General features: G+C 36.6%; 1 protein-coding gene across 3 annotated transcripts in view; it reads right to left on the minus strand.

Annotated features, from left to right (window-relative positions):
* The window catches only part of mtss1la (MTSS I-BAR domain containing 2a), a 44,177-nt gene extending 30,860 nt beyond the window's left edge, over positions 1-13,317 (minus strand). For 2 of the 3 annotated variants that reach the window (XM_007250525.4, XM_015606147.3), the window contains exons 1-3: positions 12,740-13,316; positions 2,429-2,490; positions 803-876 (exon numbers count right to left, since the gene is read on the minus strand). In XM_007250525.4, the coding sequence (XP_007250587.3) occupies positions 803-876; positions 2,429-2,490; positions 12,740-12,808 (205 nt within the window). In that variant the 5' untranslated portion in view covers positions 12,809-13,316. Of the gene's footprint in view, positions 1-802; positions 877-2,428; positions 2,491-12,739 lie in introns of all 3 variants that reach the window. The other variant, XM_015606148.3, reaches the window with a different exon arrangement.
* Positions 13,318-17,447: the final 4,130 nt, after the last annotated feature.

Below are 17,447 nucleotides of genomic sequence, written 5' to 3' on the forward strand. Positions count from 1 at the left end.
TGCCAGCGAATACCAAATTCATTTGACCTCTTTGAGCCCAAAAATCGCTGTAGGAGTCGGGCTAGTGGAAAAGTGCTGCTGTCACTCGTGAGTTTAATGCTGGAAGATATGCAGTCAGAATGTCCCATTTTTACAGACCTTAAAAACTGGACAGTCAAAGGAAACTGAAGCTGAAGTACATGATCATCTAAGTAGGGCTGTCATTTTACATTATCTTAGAAATGCAGCAATCTACCATTTATTTTGATGAATAATTATAAGAGTAATAAGTGATTAAACAACCAATCACAAACCAAGTATGAAGCAATTCATGTGTGCATGAAGTGTAGGCAGTAGTTCACCATGTGTGTTTAACATTGCATTAACCATTTAGGATTTAATGATAAACTAACAATTTATCAACACCAGCATTTATCCTGCTTACTTTTATAAACAGCAACATCATCAATGAACACCTGTATACTGGTATCACTGGAAGGCATACATGCCCATGCCATGACACTGTCTCCATCATGTTTGACAGATAATATGGTATGCTTCAAAGCAATGCTGGTAAGTTAATCAAATAAACCAGATAAATAGAATTACTGTTTTAGTGAGATTTTTAAAATGGGATAATCAACATTTACATTTTTACATACTGAACCTGTCGAAGGAATCTCAAGAAAGACTTGTGTTTCTGACAGAAACCTGTAAATTGTACAGGTCCACAATAAAGCGACGCTCATCCTACCCAAATTAGCTTCATCACCCTCATTTCAGTATTTTAGATTTTAAAACACAGCTTTCTCAGAATCATTACCTCGGGTGTTTGTCGCCATGTCCGCCACCTTCTGAAAGGCATCCAGGAAAGCTGCAGTAGCCAGTACTGTTGTCCTGAAAAGCACATGGAGAACACAACATGAAGCAACATTACTAATGTTACAGTCTTTTTAAAATGAATGGAAGCAGGTAAAAAGTTAAATGAACTGAAATAAAAAAGTCTTGATTTGCATTTTAGTGGTTGTTTATACATCCTTAAATAACATTTAAAGGTCTCATTAAAGATGTGGTGCTACACTGTAAAAGAAATAAGCACAAAACAGTAGCAGGAGTACTAGAAAATATTTTTACAGATTAAAATGACAAAATGCAAAATAATATATATTTTTTTGTCTTTTCTTTGATAAAAAATACTTTTTAGTTTATTTTCATTGACACATATTAAATGTTTAATATGTTGTATTTTTGATCTATTTGTTTAAAAAAAATATTATTGAAATAAATATTTTACAATTTCCAGATAAATACTGCAAAATCTATTGGCAAACAATATTTGCATATTGTATTTTAATGATTTCTCACCATTTCACAAACTAGGAACATTTTTTTAAATTCTACTATCAAAATGTATCCCTGTTTGTATATCAGGTACTCCTGACTTATAATGAATGCCACTGATTTCTATATTAGCCAGCATTACCTGAGATTCTCTAAGGAGAACGCAGATTTATACAATTACAAAGCGTATTATACAGCAAAATTACAGTAATCTGTAATAGTTCAATAGCTCAGTAGTTTTATCCTTACTTTTTCTTCATATTTTAGAATGTTACATCTGTGTCTGTGGCTCCCAATAAGAAGTAAACATCTGCTCTGCTCATATAGTTACAGCTGGTTTATTTACACAACTGGTGAACACTGACACAGATTTATGATGGCTGGCTGATGTAGCAGCACAGTGCAGCAACCCTGCCTTTCCCATGGCAGACTGGAGTCCATAGACAAGACTCCTAACACTATACATAACACTTTCTTTTCTACCATGACATACCGATACACATGATACACCTGCTCTGGATTAGACTGTAGGGTTTTGCCATAACATTTAAATATGTTAAAGAAAAATGTTGTAAGAATATCTAGAACTTCTGAGATTGTTTACTGTAAAGTTTACAATAGAATATTCTTATAAATAAAATGATTATTTTATTTTCTGTTTTTTCGTATCAACAAGAATATTTTCACAAAATTACTTTGAAATATCATCTTAATAGGTGGATAGTACAAAACTGTGCATAACCAGAATTGCCAACCCCGGCCTTACACAGTAGTGAAATCCTAACAAGGAATAAAAATCCAATTTATTTACAGCCACTGTGCATTTATTTATTAATTCTTTATTGAATTAACCTTTATTTAACCAGGTTCAACCCACTGAGATCACAGATCTCTTTTATAAATGAGACCTGGCCAAGGAATATATTAATGTCATAAACATTTAATGATGACCAATGGTCCAAAATTACTTGTTACATTAATAATTACTAGAATAATTAATATAGTTAATATGATTTTCATTTTCTTGTAAATGTACAATTTGGAGATCATTTGTTAAGAAAGAAACTATTTTGAATCACACACTTAACAAACACTTAAGGTTCATCACCTGAGTTGCGAATGTAGCTTTGTGGCCTTGGCACTGAAGTCTTCCCACACGGGATACGAGTTCTAAAAAAGAGCATAAACATGAGCGTTAATATTTACAATGACCAAGAACAATATTTCAAGAGTTAAATACATGACATTACCATAATATATAATTTAAAAAGCATTGTTGTTGTGCATGTGCAATAGTCACATTGCAGCACATCCAATTTCACCAATTATTTTTTTTTTTTGATGCAAGAGAAAAAAATCACTGTCACTCATGTTCCATTACATTTTTACTAGAGGCAGATTATAATTTTTTGGACAAACAATTAATTTAACAATCATGGGCAAAAAGAGTGCATTATTAATATTTAATAAGGTCATGTTGGATCACTGACTTCTGGAGGAATTTGGTAAAATCGGATTCTGTATTTTTGTAAAAATCATAATCAGGGATGCATCATATATTAGGCAATGAAAATAATCAAAATAACCAAAAAATAAATAATAAAAAGAAAGATTACTTGCATGTGTTAATGCATTACCATAGACAGCCCTAAACATAAGTGAAAGAGCAATTAATTCATATTAAACAATACAGCAGTGTTTTCTCTAACATTAGGTTTTTGTAAGCAGTGCCAGCAGAACTGAATTTATTTCAGGATAAGAATTGCACTGCTGTGGTAAAAGTATTGTGTGCTTATAGTTTGTTTGCTGGATTATTTATAATAATCTGAGTTTAATAAATTGCATCCCTAATATTTAATATTTACCACAAAACAACTTACATCATATCCCTTTTCTCTATTATACACACACACACACAAACACACACACACTCACGTATGTATACACAGGTATACAAGCACTTCAATGCACGCTCACCCGTCTTCACATTCCACCGAAAGAAAAAAACAGGTCAGATGAGGAACAGATGCTGAGTCAAGCATAAACAGACATAAGCCCACCTCTGCCACACACATCCTTCCCTGCTTTACCAACCCGTCCATTACAGCCAAGCAAGGTAAAAGAGACTGCATGTGTCTCCAAGGCTGTCATCCACTACAAAGAGACGGAACGAGTCAAACGATACTGAGTATTAAGAGCCTTTCACTGTGAATGTTCTTCTCTGTTTACAATCAGTCCCCTCAACTATGTCCCTGAAGGCTTTGTACAACAGCTTTATGGCTCCAATGAAAAACAGATTCTCCCTGTTCAGCAGATGCTCTTCAGACAGAGAGCAGAAGAACATGAGAACAGCCAGTTACCTCTTAAACCTTCACCATATACTCTTAGTTGAAGAGCTGTACTTGTAAAACCCACACTAAAAGCATTCCCAGGAATACGAATGCTGAATAAAGCTGTATTAACAAAAGGCTGAAGATGATCGGATCATGGCGGGTGTTTACATTTGAAACGTAAAACCTGTGAACAAGGTATAGAGAAATGTTATATGTGATGGCAATGGACACTGAGATACATTTTAACTAGAGTTTATACTATGCTATATCATGACCTTGAGGTGTGTATATATATTTATGTACGAATAAAACTAGAACAACACACTCAGTGTCTGCTAGAAAGATACTCAGGATCTCAGGATTTCAGGATCCAGACAAGACCAACCAAGGTGTATTCAGTATATGCAGTACAGAATATAGGGTGGATTCAAGATACCAGCTATTATCACTGGGGATGCACCAGTGTGGGAATTCTGGGCCGAGGCTGATATCTGATATTACACATGTATACAGCTCTGGAAAAAAAAATATCAGTTTCTCTGGTTTAGCTATATCTAGGAATATATTTGAGTAAAATGAACATTGTTGTTTCATTCTTTAAACTATGGACAACATTTCTCCCAAATTCCAAATAAAAATATTGTCACTTAGAGCATTTATTTGAAAAATGGCTAAAACAACTCAAGATAATGCAGAGAAAACAATTCATATTCATAAAGTTTTATTGGTGGAATAACCCTGGTTTTTAATCACAGTTTTCATGCATTTTGACATGTTCTCCTACATCAGTCTTACACACTGCTTTTGTATAACTTTATGCCACTCCTGGTGCAGAAATTTAAGCAGTTCAGCTTAGTTTGATGGCTTGTGATCATCTGTCATCCTTTTGATTATATTTTCAATTTGTAAATCAAAGAAACTCCAGAGCTGTATATCTGCCGATGTCAATGGCAATATACACATTTATAACTTACAGAGAGATTAGACACCCCAGAAAAAACTTTATAACATTATAAATAAACACAAATAAGCTTAAATCAATTAATTTTAAAGTAGCATGGCCAGTGTCAGCCAATTGTAGTAGTGTGGCCAGCGTCGATTAATTTTCAAGCATACAATAAATACATCAGCACATATCGATTTTAAATAATGGCTAAATCTGCTGATGCTGATATCTATACAATTACTACATCATCATGCATAGCTTATTACCACATTATAGACTTTTAACGATGTTAATGTTGACGATATCAGTATTTACAATGTGATATGGCCCACCCCAATTTTACATAATCTAAATAAACAAGCTTTGAAGGAAGTTAAAAGTTACCATGAACAATAGATGACTTTATACTGATAAATTTAGACTGATATGGGCAAATCTTGGTCATATTTATTGAGCTACACTTACTAAAATAGTGCGAACAAATGTAAAACCATATGTAATGCAACACGCCAGACCCCTTAGTTGTAGAAGTTTCTAATGGTATCCTGCAATAATCTGTACCATGTAACCATCTTGTAGCATCCCTTACAGTTTCAGGTCAATCAGGGATGGCAGCAGTCTGAGCACTGTTTTTGTAATGAGGAGCTTATTAACACAGCGATGGGCTGTAAATGTGTCTGTAAATAAGAGCAATGAGGATCTGGTATTGTACTAAACTGCATTCTACACCATGATACCAGACCTTCTATACAGTTGTGGTCAAAAGTTTACATACACTTGTAAAAAAACATAATGTTATGGCTGTCTTGAGTTTTCAATAAGTTCTACAACTCTTATTTTTCTGTGATAGAGTGATCGGAACACATACATGTTTGTCACAAAAAACAGTCATAAAATTTGGTTCTTTCATAAATTTATTATGGGTCTGCTGAAAATGTCACCAAATCTGCTGGGTCAAAAATATACATACAGCAACATTAGTATTTGGTTACATGTCCCTTGGCCATTTTCACGGCAACTAGGCGCTTTTGGTAGCCATCCACAAGCTCCTGGCAAGCTTCAGGTCGAATGTTTGACCACTCTTCTTGACAGAATTGGTGCAGTTCAGCTAAATGTGATGGTTTTCTTGCATGAACCCGTTTCTTTAGCACTGTCCACATGTTCTCAATGGGGTTTAAGTCAGGACTTTGGGAAGGCCATTCTAAAACCTTAATTCTAGCCTGGTTTAGCCATTCCTTTACCACTTTTGATGTGTGTTTTGGGTCATTGTCTTGTTGGAACACCCAACTGCGCCCAAGACCCAACCTTCGGGCTGATGGTTTTAAGTTTTCCTGCAGAATTTGGAGGTAATCCTCCTTCTTCATTATCCCATTTACTTTCTGCAAAGAACCAGTTCCACTGGCAGCAAAACATCCCCAGAGCATAATACTACCACCACCATGCTTGACAGTAGGCATGGTGTTTCTGGGATTAAAGGCCTCACCTTTTCTCCTCCAAACATATTGCTGGGTGTTGTGGCCAAACAGCTCAATTTTTGTTTCGTCTGACCAGAGAACTTTCCTCCAGAAGGTTTTATCTTTGTCCATGTGATCAGCAGCAAACTTCAGCCGAGTCTTAAGGTGCCTTTTCTGGAGCAAGGGCTTCTTTCTTGCACGGCAGCCTCTCAGTCCATGGCGATGTAAAACACGCTTGACTGTGGAGACTGACACCTGTGTTCCATCAGCTTCCAAATCCTTGCAGACCTGCTTCTTGGTGATTCTTGGTTGACTCTTGACCATCCTGACCAATCTCCTCTCGGCAGCATGTGATAGCTTGCGTTTTCTTCCTGATCGTGGCAGTGACACAACTGTTCCATGCACTTTATACTTGCGTATAATTGTCTGCACAGTTGCTCTTGGGACCTGTAGCTGCTTTGAAATGGCTCCAAGTGACTTCCCTGACTTGTTCAAGTCAATAATTCGCTTTTTCAGATCCACACTGAGTTCCTTTGACTTTCCCATTGTAGCTTTTGTAGCTGAGTCTAATCACTGGGTCAAATGAGCCCTATTTAAATGGGCTCATGAGAAGTCAACAGCTGTAGTCAATCAGAATCACTTACAAGAAGTGAAGAGGCCATGACATGAAGCTAATTTGATTGACACAACTCGCTACATCACCAAAATTGACAAATTTTGTTGCTGTATGTATATTTTTGACCCAGCAGATTTGGTGACATTTTCAGCAGACCCATAATAAATTTATGAAAGAACCAAATTTTATGACTGTTTTTTGTGACAAACATGTATGTGTTCCGATCACTCTATCACAGAAAAATAAGAGTTGTAGAACTTATTGAAAACTCAAGACAGCCATAACATTATGTTTTTTTTACAAGTGTATGTAAACTTTTGACCACAACTGTATGTGTTCTCCACTGGTCGACTCCAACTAAGCAAAAGAGGGACTCATCACTTAAGATGACCTGCTGCTATTCTGAGTCACTCAGTGACAGTCTGGAATGAATGTTGGTTCTTTCCTGTTGGCTGATTCTTTCTGGGTGCAACTATATTTTGATGAAGAGCATATTCCTTGAGACTCACTATTACTGTGTACTAATGGTGTTATGTGTTGACACTGATCAGCCATGGCATTACAGCCACTCACAGGTGAAATGGCTAGAATGGATTATGTCATTACTGTGGCATCTGTCGAAGGGTTATATATACAGAATACTGTTCAGCAACTGAACCGTCAGTGCATGAAGTTAATGTGTTGGCAAGCATAAGAATAAATGGCCTACTTTCAACAAATGGCCAAACTGTCATGGCTCCAAAACAACTCCAAAACACCAGGCAGGTATAATGTGGTGGTCTGGGTATGCAGTGGTATGTACCTACCATTGGACCCCAGAGACAGACAACCAGTGATCCGTTTGGATGTGACCAGTGGGATATGCTGGATAAACAAGTAAGCCCATGAAAGCACCACCTCCCATCTGCAACTGCTAACGACATGGTGCCAAATACCACATGACACCTTAAAAGGTCTTGTGGAGTCCATTTTTACTGATCAGTGTTTTTTTCTTGGTTAATATTTATCACTTTTCATTCACAGAACTCAATCTGTTGGCCTTGGTATCTGAAATATAACAAACATCCTCCACACTGTAGGGTTAGTTTTAAAATGGTGTTACATCCAAGCCTCCCAAAATAAGCAAATAATCAAACCGCTAAACCCAATATTGATTCAAATCAGTGGCAAAAGAGCATTATGGTGGTGTTTGCCACATTAGCTTTAATCAATTTAGACAAATTCATTCAGAAAAATTCATAAAGCAGTACCATTTCAAACATTCCAATTCCTTATTTGGTGCCGCAGAGGTTTTCAATTAGAAACACTCCTGAAAAATGACTGCCATGTTGAACACATTTGCCTCCACAGCTATGGCTATGTCCACTCTCACAACCACAGGTGGCTAATTAGCTTTCCTGTCGTGTGCAGAGCTGAAGGCTATGAAGAGATTGAGTCTGAGACAGATGAACAGATGAGGTTGTTGCAGGTCAGGAAAAAGGCCTATAGTGTTCCAAGTACTGGCAAACCCTTCACTATTGAGCAGCACTGATACACAGCAACATTCTTTCTCAATTATAGTCCTTTTATCTCCTCTTTGGAAGCAGAAAGCTGGTAATTCTTTCATTATTTAAAAGGTATGATCAAAGAATGTAAACAATCTCACTCAATATTCTAAAAAATAGAGGATTTTACATAGTTCTTGGGTTAGATTTAGTGCTAGATGATATGGCCAAAATTTATATCATGCTATATTTCTTAGTTTCAGTCAAATACTATACCTCTTAGAACATTTTTATAGCTTGTTGTAGTTTTATTCGCATAAAAATTACAATGACATTTTACACACTAATAGATGAAATGTTGCTCTGTAATAATAAAAAACAGGATACAAATATTAACAGGCTTGGATGCATCTGCTTGGTAATGAAAACATTCATTTTGTGGAGATAACTTGGTCGATAAAAAGGTTTTTAAATCCATTGAAATGTTTCTTAACAAACCCACAGTGGGTCAATGCTTCAAATAATGTGTTTTTAACACACTTAGCAAACAAAAAGCAGTGTGCAGTAGACAGCTTTCTGGCTAGATACACCAGTGGTTCTCAAGCTGACTCTTGGGGATCCCAGATGGTCCACATTTTTGCTACATGCCTTTGTTTGGCAAGTTGAGATGGAGCAAAAATATTAGACTGTCTAGACTAAGAGTCCCTTTAGAATTACTGCTACATACAACTTTTTTTTAGTTATGGCTCTCTTCATAAACTCTTCATAACCATTGTGTTTACCACAGAAAAAGCTTCTATAGAGCATAATGTAACACTCATTTCTATGAATTCTCTCTAGAGTCGTGTGTGTTTGTGAATCTCAGTAGATATTAAATACTGTACTTGATTATATCTGTGTCTATCTGCGCCTACTTAGCCTGCATGTAACATCCTCAAATCCTTTAAAACTCTGCTTAACCCAAAGGTCAGCTTCAGCCTGTATGTAGATCTGTCTCACACTAGCATGCGATCTCTTTCAGCTGCTGTTATGCCACCCAACAAGATAAATAACTTACTCTCAGTTTAGCCTCCTTCATACACATGTACACTTTTGTGACCTATATAAATATAACAGTCCATTAAGTGTGGGTGATATAGCCCTAAAATTATATCATGATATTTTAAGATGTATTTTTTTTTTTTTTTTGGGATATTGATATTAATGGCGATATGACAAAACACTGAAACACTTTTATTAATTTCAGGAATATACTACTGGAACAAATTGAACTACACTATTTATTTTGTTACACTGTTGTTATTCTATACAAAATCAGTCAAGTTAATATTGATTACAAAACAGACAAAGGTTTACTTTTTTTTCTAATAAACGTGTTATGCTAATTAGAACTTTAAATATAAATGTGTTTGTTGCAGTAGTATATTCTGTAAAGGAATTAAATCTTTTTTGATGTTTTGACATATCAGCAAGAATATCTTTATTGCTATAACATTTTGACATTATTTTAGGGCATAATCCCCCTCTCTTACTGCAAACACAAACAATTACACAAAGCATAATCTCAAAGATTTAGAGTAAATAACAAAACAAAAACAAAAAAAAATACATTGATTTCCAAACATAATACCGCTATTATCACTATCTGAATTTTTTATAGACTAAAAAATTATATTATCGTGTATGGCGATTAGGGGTGTGCCATATCATATTGTACCCAATAGTATTACAAAACAATTTGACACAATAAAAAAAAACTTCTTTGAAATTCTTGAATGAAATCTATTTTGTATGTGTCTTGCTATTCATTTATTTATTTTCTTTTAACTGTTTGTATACAGTTTGAAGGCATGCACTGGGTATAATCTATTTTAGTTTATTATTCAATTTGTTTTTGCTAAATTATTTAAATTTTATACAAATCAGGGTCTTTGTAAGTTTTTTGTTGTTTACTTGCTGAAAAAATGATAAGCACTAAATGTATGAAATTGCGATATTTATACTCAAATCAAAGTTTTGTAATATTCTGTAACACCAAGAATACTGTTATTGCAAAAGTATTTCGCATTTGCATTTTTAGGGCCATAACGCCCACCCCTAGCGGTGACATGATTCCTATCACAAACAGCCAACTAAGGGCTTTCCCCTAGTGCTGACAACATCGCTGACATCACCACTCTCTCCCCTACCTTTCTCTCAGGGAGTTAAAGTGCCACATGTACAACAAGCGGAACCGAGGCCAAGCCTGGACCTCAGCCAGCACTGGGCCCTTCTACACTGTGCTGGCCACCAGGGCTGGCCTCAGGCCAGGGAAGTTCGCCCATATGATGGCATTTTGTGAGCGATAATAACAATTACTACTGAGAGATGGGAGCAGCATGGGAAAATAGTAGCCATCCGTCAAACGTTACACACAGTTACTCTGTTCTCAACAAAGCAATGCGTTGGCAGCCGCCCCAGAAAGTTGTAAAGCTAGCATAGAGTGTGAGATCTGAGCGCCAGAGGACAGCAATTTGAGATTTAACAGTTGAAAAGTGTTCACAAATGTCAAGTATGTGGGAGGGATGACTATATATAGCACACAGAGTATCGAATATGACAGAAGAAAAGTGAGATGAGTGAACAGTCAGTCATCTCCATTTCTAGATTACTGTAGATTTCTCATACTGTCTTCACATTACCAGAAAAAAAATGTATTTTTATAGTCTTAAACATCAAATGTGTCGGAATTTGCATCTTCAAGGTTATGTCTACAGCAAATGTAAGTTTTTTTCAGTTTGATTTGAGTCAAAACTCTCTAACTTGATATCAGGCCTTTTATTTATTTTCTAAAGCTACAGTATAAGGCTTTCCCCTGGGAAAGTGAATGTAGCACACCTTTAGACCTCCCACAATAGGACCTCAAAGGCCATGTTCTATCCTTTGAGGGCAGATTTACATTGTTAGTGCTTTGAATTATGTGAACAATGATAATTTTGAGGACAGTACCTTTTTTAATATGCACACCTTTATATGTGTAGTATAACCTGTTATTCAACCTGTAAAAATAACATTCTAACAATGGTGATATGGAAATTGGACACTGTCCAGCAAAACAAAGGTAAACGAGATTATGTCTGAAAGTCAAAACTGGCAAAAATTCCACAACATTTTTGACAACACAAGTCTATAAGGTAACTAAAGGTGCACTAAAAGGTTAAATAAGTATTTTATGACTGGTCCAAAGATTTAAAAAATGCATTAGGAATTTGCTCTGTTCACAGCTGATCATATTATTTACATTCAAACTTTTGAAACAAACACACTTGCTGCTAAGACAGATAGTTTTAACAGTTTTTGTGTTCTGAAATCTAAAATCAAATGTACAAATTGAAACAATTAAATTGCTTGATTTAAATGATTCCAAAAATCCAATAATAATGGGGATAGCGGACAACGTTTTTCTTATGTGGCAGCACTGATATATAGTATATGCTTGTAAAAAAAGTGTGTGAGACAATCTCTGTTTGCAGTACTTGAATGCCTTGTATTATCTGTTTACATAATGGCCCAAGGAAAGCACTAATTAAATTGGGCTCAGATAACCCCTTGACCCCTAAATGGCAGGTTAAACTAGTGACACCATCATTACCTTATCACTTTGGAGATTACCAATCATGGGCAATCGTGTTCACCAATGCACACTCATATATGCATTTCAATATGCAAGCCTTTTATTTTGGAATTTTTATCTGAGGAGGTTTTATCTGTGCTTTAATCCATTATTCTGTATTATTATTATTATTATTATTATTATTATTATTATTATTATTATTATTGCAGGCTCAATCTCAAACTAATATGGATTGTGTATTATGCATGCAGTGAAGCTGAATTATTTTAGACTTAATCACTAATTAATAACAATGGGTGCATTAGTTTTGTGTGTTATTAGTGGTATCACACCTGTACAACGATTACCAGGGTCAGCAAATTATCATATTACATACATGAAAAAACAAACTATACACACTGGTGCATACACTGTGCATAGAAGTGGACAATACCCAGAAGTAGCTAGCCAGCATGACTGCTAGTGGTCTTAAACCTACTTTTAGTCTTAGTTGTAGTCTATTGGTTATTACATATATTGAAAACAAACACACAAAAAAATGAACTGGCCATCCTTCTTTTCTTTCCTTTTATCCACCCTACTACTGCTAGCAATTAGGGCACCCACATGGCTATAATAGCTCGCTAACACAATACAAACAACTACCTCTATTTACATACACCCTGATGCCTGTTAGATGGGTGGGTGTTGGCTAGTGTAACATGCTTTTTAAACAAAATAAAAAATCACATACACACATTCACACAGAGAAACCGAGAGATACACACTCAAGACACATTCACTAGCGACACTGTGGCTTTCTAAGCAGGTTCTAAGCAGGTTCCACAACAAAGCGAGCCTTCCTCCATGCTGCGCCCCCTCATCATCAATCCCAGCATCAATGGTCCAGGCAGCTGGAGCCCAATGGAAACAAAGGCAATAAAAACCCTACAGCAGCACACTCTCACCAAACACGGTTTAAATGCTCTGGTACCTTCATATCATTGACGACGGCTTGGAATAATCCCCCCAGAGCTCCACACTCCTTCTCCACACTCTCCATGGCTCCAAACCTTCACCACACTGAAGCTGAATGAATGGGCTGAGAAGGAGGAGGAGAAGCGTGACGGCGTTCTTCTTCTCTAAAGGAGAGACTCTGGTTTCCAAAGCAGGAGCTGCTGAGAAACGAGGCTGCTCCCCCTTTACATCCCGCTCTCAGAGCAGAACAGCAGCTCTGGACTGCAGAACAACACGCGATGGAGGCTTTGCAAGCAGGCGAGATGCAAGAAGAGAGCAGGGGAACAATTGAGTGGTGGTGAGCAGGAGGAGGAGGAGGCTGTGGGGTGTTGATCCACTGCTCCAGTCTGTGTTTTATATCTTCAGAAGATGAGAATTAGCTCAGTACAGCTGCTCTCGACGGAGATATCCAGCCCGCTGTGGTGCAGTCATGGTAGAAAGTCCAGTAGACGGTCTACAGCTACAGCTACAGCGCTGGCCCTCTCAGCCCCGGGCCTCCTCGGTCAGTATAATCGCAGCGCTGCTGGAGAGAGACGCGCAGCTCAGCGCCGGAGCTCCACAGCGCCTGTAACCCGACACCGAGGGGGCGGGGCCTGGGCGGGAAAATGGGCGGAGCCTAAGCAGACATATGGACATATGGAGCTCAGTTTGTGTGTGAGGACAATTGAGCGATGCGCTTCTGTTCACAAGGATCCTCACCAGGAAAAAAATGCCTTTGTCTGAGCCTCAGGGAAGAGGTCAATAGCACAGCTGGCATCAAGTGTGTTGCCGGAGCTCGTGCGTGTTTTGCTTCCTACAGAAATGCCTTTGTTTCATTAAAGCGAAGGCTGGTAAAATAACATATGCTACACATGCTATAGGCTACACTGGACTGATTAGACACACATATAGGATAAACATGTGTAATGCTGCTAGATACAAAACTTTAACCAGTAGGGTAAAAACCCTTCAAAGCTGTAAAATAAAAAACAAACAAACAAAAAAAAGTTTTTATCTTTCCCTCTATAGTTTTTTTTTACAGTATCTCCTGTAAAACTACTACTGATTTCTCTGGCAAATCATACTTAAAGGACAATAATGTGTCATGATATTACAATAAAAATAATATAAAAAAATCTAAAAAAAAAAAAACAGACCATAAAAGCATATATTTTTTCAATTCTCATGATTTTACAAAAAAAAATAACAATAAAAAATATGCATTTTTTTTTTATTCTCAGGACTTCACGAAAAAAAATATATATATAATGTGTTGTTTTTAAATCTAATGGTCTTATATTTTATTCTCATGATGTTACGACACTAATTGTTAAAAAAAGGTAGCATAAACATTTGTATTCTTTTTATGCTCATAATAACTCAAAGTTGTTTTAAAAAGAGACCATTAAAAGGCAGTCTTTTTAAATCTCATTTTACCAAAAAAGTTGGTACGAAAAAAATCTCTTTAATTCTTAGAATTTTACAGAAAAAAAATAGTTTCTAATGATTTGATGAAAAAAAAACACTGAATCAAGCAATTAGTTTGAGTCCTTTACACAGACCTACTTTAGTTTTGTATAAAAGAATTCTTTAAGAAGTTTATTTTAAAGGTGTATGTTTTATGATTAGCAAACCTAATAATATAATGGCTGGATGCAACAAGAAATTATTAATTAAAAGTTCTTTACATTTATTAAAACATTTAATAAATAAATAAGTTTGAATATTTTTAATATGCACATCTACACCAATAATAGCAGAAGTCATTAATTTACAAAGACCTTTCCTTTCTCTAAAATCTATGGTGTATTTTGGAACAAGCCTTAGGATAGATTGTCTAAAAACTGACCAAACCAAATGGAATCTTTTATAATTAGACCCCAGAACAGGGTGCTCCAAACCTTGACCTGTCCATTGGACGCCATTGCTCCAGGGCTGAAGAAGAGGAGTGGTCACTGTGATTCATTACTGCCCCCTCACCTGCTCTGCATTCCAGCCATATGGCCCTTCTGGCTTGCTATCTGCACACACTAACACTACACAGATAACACAAGAGTGTAAAACAGACACTGGACTAAGGGTCCCGCAGCATGATGGACCCATAAATTCCTGGTTTACCTTGTGTCCTCAGTTTCAGAAAAGAATGTTATGTAAGGGAGCTGGGTTCAGGTTATGTAAGCATGAGTAGGGGGAACAGAAGGAGAGAGTTTCATATCAAATAAACAAACTCTAACTTTGAACTGCTGTTTTCCATCACGGTTTTAGCACAGCTTTTAATACTGGGCTAACAGTCCTGTGTGCATTTAGATGGTGTGTGATTTGGCCTCGTGCTTTACCACGTGATGTTTTGAGATAATACAGAGAAGTGAAACGTGGAGATGTTATGGCAGATGCCGAAGACTTTATTCATAGTTATTTCACACCACACTCTCTTCCTCTCTTTTTTAGGACATGCATATTTTGTTAAACTTTCACTACTGTGTCTGTTATAAGATTAATGCACATGAACACATTATTAATCAAGATGATTAAGAATAAGCCACACTGACGTAATTTTATTATGGAATACAGCAACTACAAGCAACAGACAAATTCTTAAACTGCTGTACTTTGATACTGCAATTAATAAAATACATTTTTGTCTCTGTTAAATCTTGATATGTTTAAATGTCAGATTGTCATCTTTCATTATTATCATTTTCACCGAAAAACCACTACAACTAACACCACCATCTCTTTCATCATCATTCTTTCCATCATTACTAGCATTATTTATCACTTTAATCTCCAGCATCACCACTACTACTACTTCTTCTTTATCACCAAAATCACTGTCATCTTAATTATTCTATCTCCATCATCCTCACCATCATTATCATCATCACTTCTATCACCATAATTTTCTCCAGTAGCACCAACATCACTATTTTCATCTGTTACCAAAATAAATACCACCACCAGCATCATTATCACTATTACCATCCCCATCACCTCCAATTTTACCATCATTATCAACATCACTATCATCAGTTATCACCACTGTCACACCATCATCACCACCCTCACCAACATCATTATCACTTTTAGTATCCAACATCACTATTTACATCTCTGTCACATTACCATAATCACATTCAGCTCCATCACTATCACTACTTTTATCTCCATCACCATAATTACTGCCATCATTATGACTATTACCATCATCATCATCACCTCCACTATTGTCACCATCATCATCAAAATTATTTCCATTATAAGCATCATCTCTACCATCTGCAACACTGCCACCACAATTACTAACATCTCCCCATCACTATAACAATTACCATCCCCATTACCACCACCATCACCCTTATGACTATTACTATCCACCATCACTATTTCCATCTGTCACCATAATCACTTCCTTTACCACCATCACTATCTTCATCATCATCATACCATCAGTTTTCATCACATCCACATCAACATAATCATCTCCAGCACCATTACTATCCCTATTTTCATTTTAATCACTAAAATTACTACCATTATCATGACTATAACCATCATCATCATCACATCCACCACTGTCACCTCTTCATTCTCACAATTATTTCCATTATAAATATCATCTTTACCATCTGCAACACCGCCACCACTATAACTAACATCCCCATCACTATTCTGATTACCATCGCTATTACCACCACTTCTGTCACCATCATCACCAAAATAATTATCTCCATTATTGTCACCACTATTATTATTACCACCACCACCATCTCTATAATCATTTTAGTAATTGTTTCTATAATGGCATTCATTAGGAAATAATTTAAATCTAAAGAATGTGCTGCTAGATATTAAATCTGGTTTGATTTCTGTGTGCTTCACAAACAGACTGTAGACTGTGAAGTGACCACATTTTCCTGGAGAGTTGCTAAAGAAAGCCAACAGCTCCCAAAATATTTCATGAGGAGTGGGATGCTGTTACACCACGTACATCCAGAACATTCTGTTCATAAAAAATACAGTTAAAAATGCTTAAATCAATCCGGAAACCATTTTACTGGACATCCAGTGTTTGATGCATTACATTACATTACATTACATTTGGCAGACACTTTTGTCCAAACGACTTACTATAGTGATGTACAAAGAGTAATAGAAGAATTAGAACATTTTTAGACAGGGCCTTAAGGAGGTCAAAGGGGAATAATAGGATAGAGGAGTGAAGGAGGGGAAGAAGGAAATGAGGTTAGAAGTAGTTAGTGTGTTAGAGGTGTGAGGAGAGTAAGTGCTCTTTGAAAAGCTCTGTCTTCAGGAGTTTATTAAAGATAGTGAGGGATTCTCCTGATCTGGCTGTGGAAGGAAGTTTGTTCCACCATTGGGGAACTCTGTATGAGAACCGTCTGAATTGCTTAGTGTGAGTGTTTGGCAAAGCTAGGCGACGTTTACTGGAGGAGCGCAGCAGCCGGGAGGTAATGTAAGCCTTCAGGAGCGAGTGCAGGTAGAAAGGAGCCTGTTCTGTCATCACCATGTAGGCGATTGTAAGGGCTTTGAATTTGATGCAGTAAAACCCCCTAAATATAAATCCAGTCTTTATATAATATCTTGGGCGAGTTTGGGAAGTAGCCCTGCAGTAAGGTATGGGCTGCTTGGGTGGCAATGTTTGTCCTCGATCTACCATTTTAGATTATTGTTCTCGTGATCACCAGAGT

The sequence above is a fragment of the Astyanax mexicanus genome, chromosome 9 (genome assembly GCF_023375975.1).
Source record: "Astyanax mexicanus isolate ESR-SI-001 chromosome 9, AstMex3_surface, whole genome shotgun sequence".
Lineage (NCBI taxonomy): Eukaryota > Metazoa > Chordata > Actinopteri > Characiformes > Acestrorhamphidae > Astyanax > Astyanax mexicanus.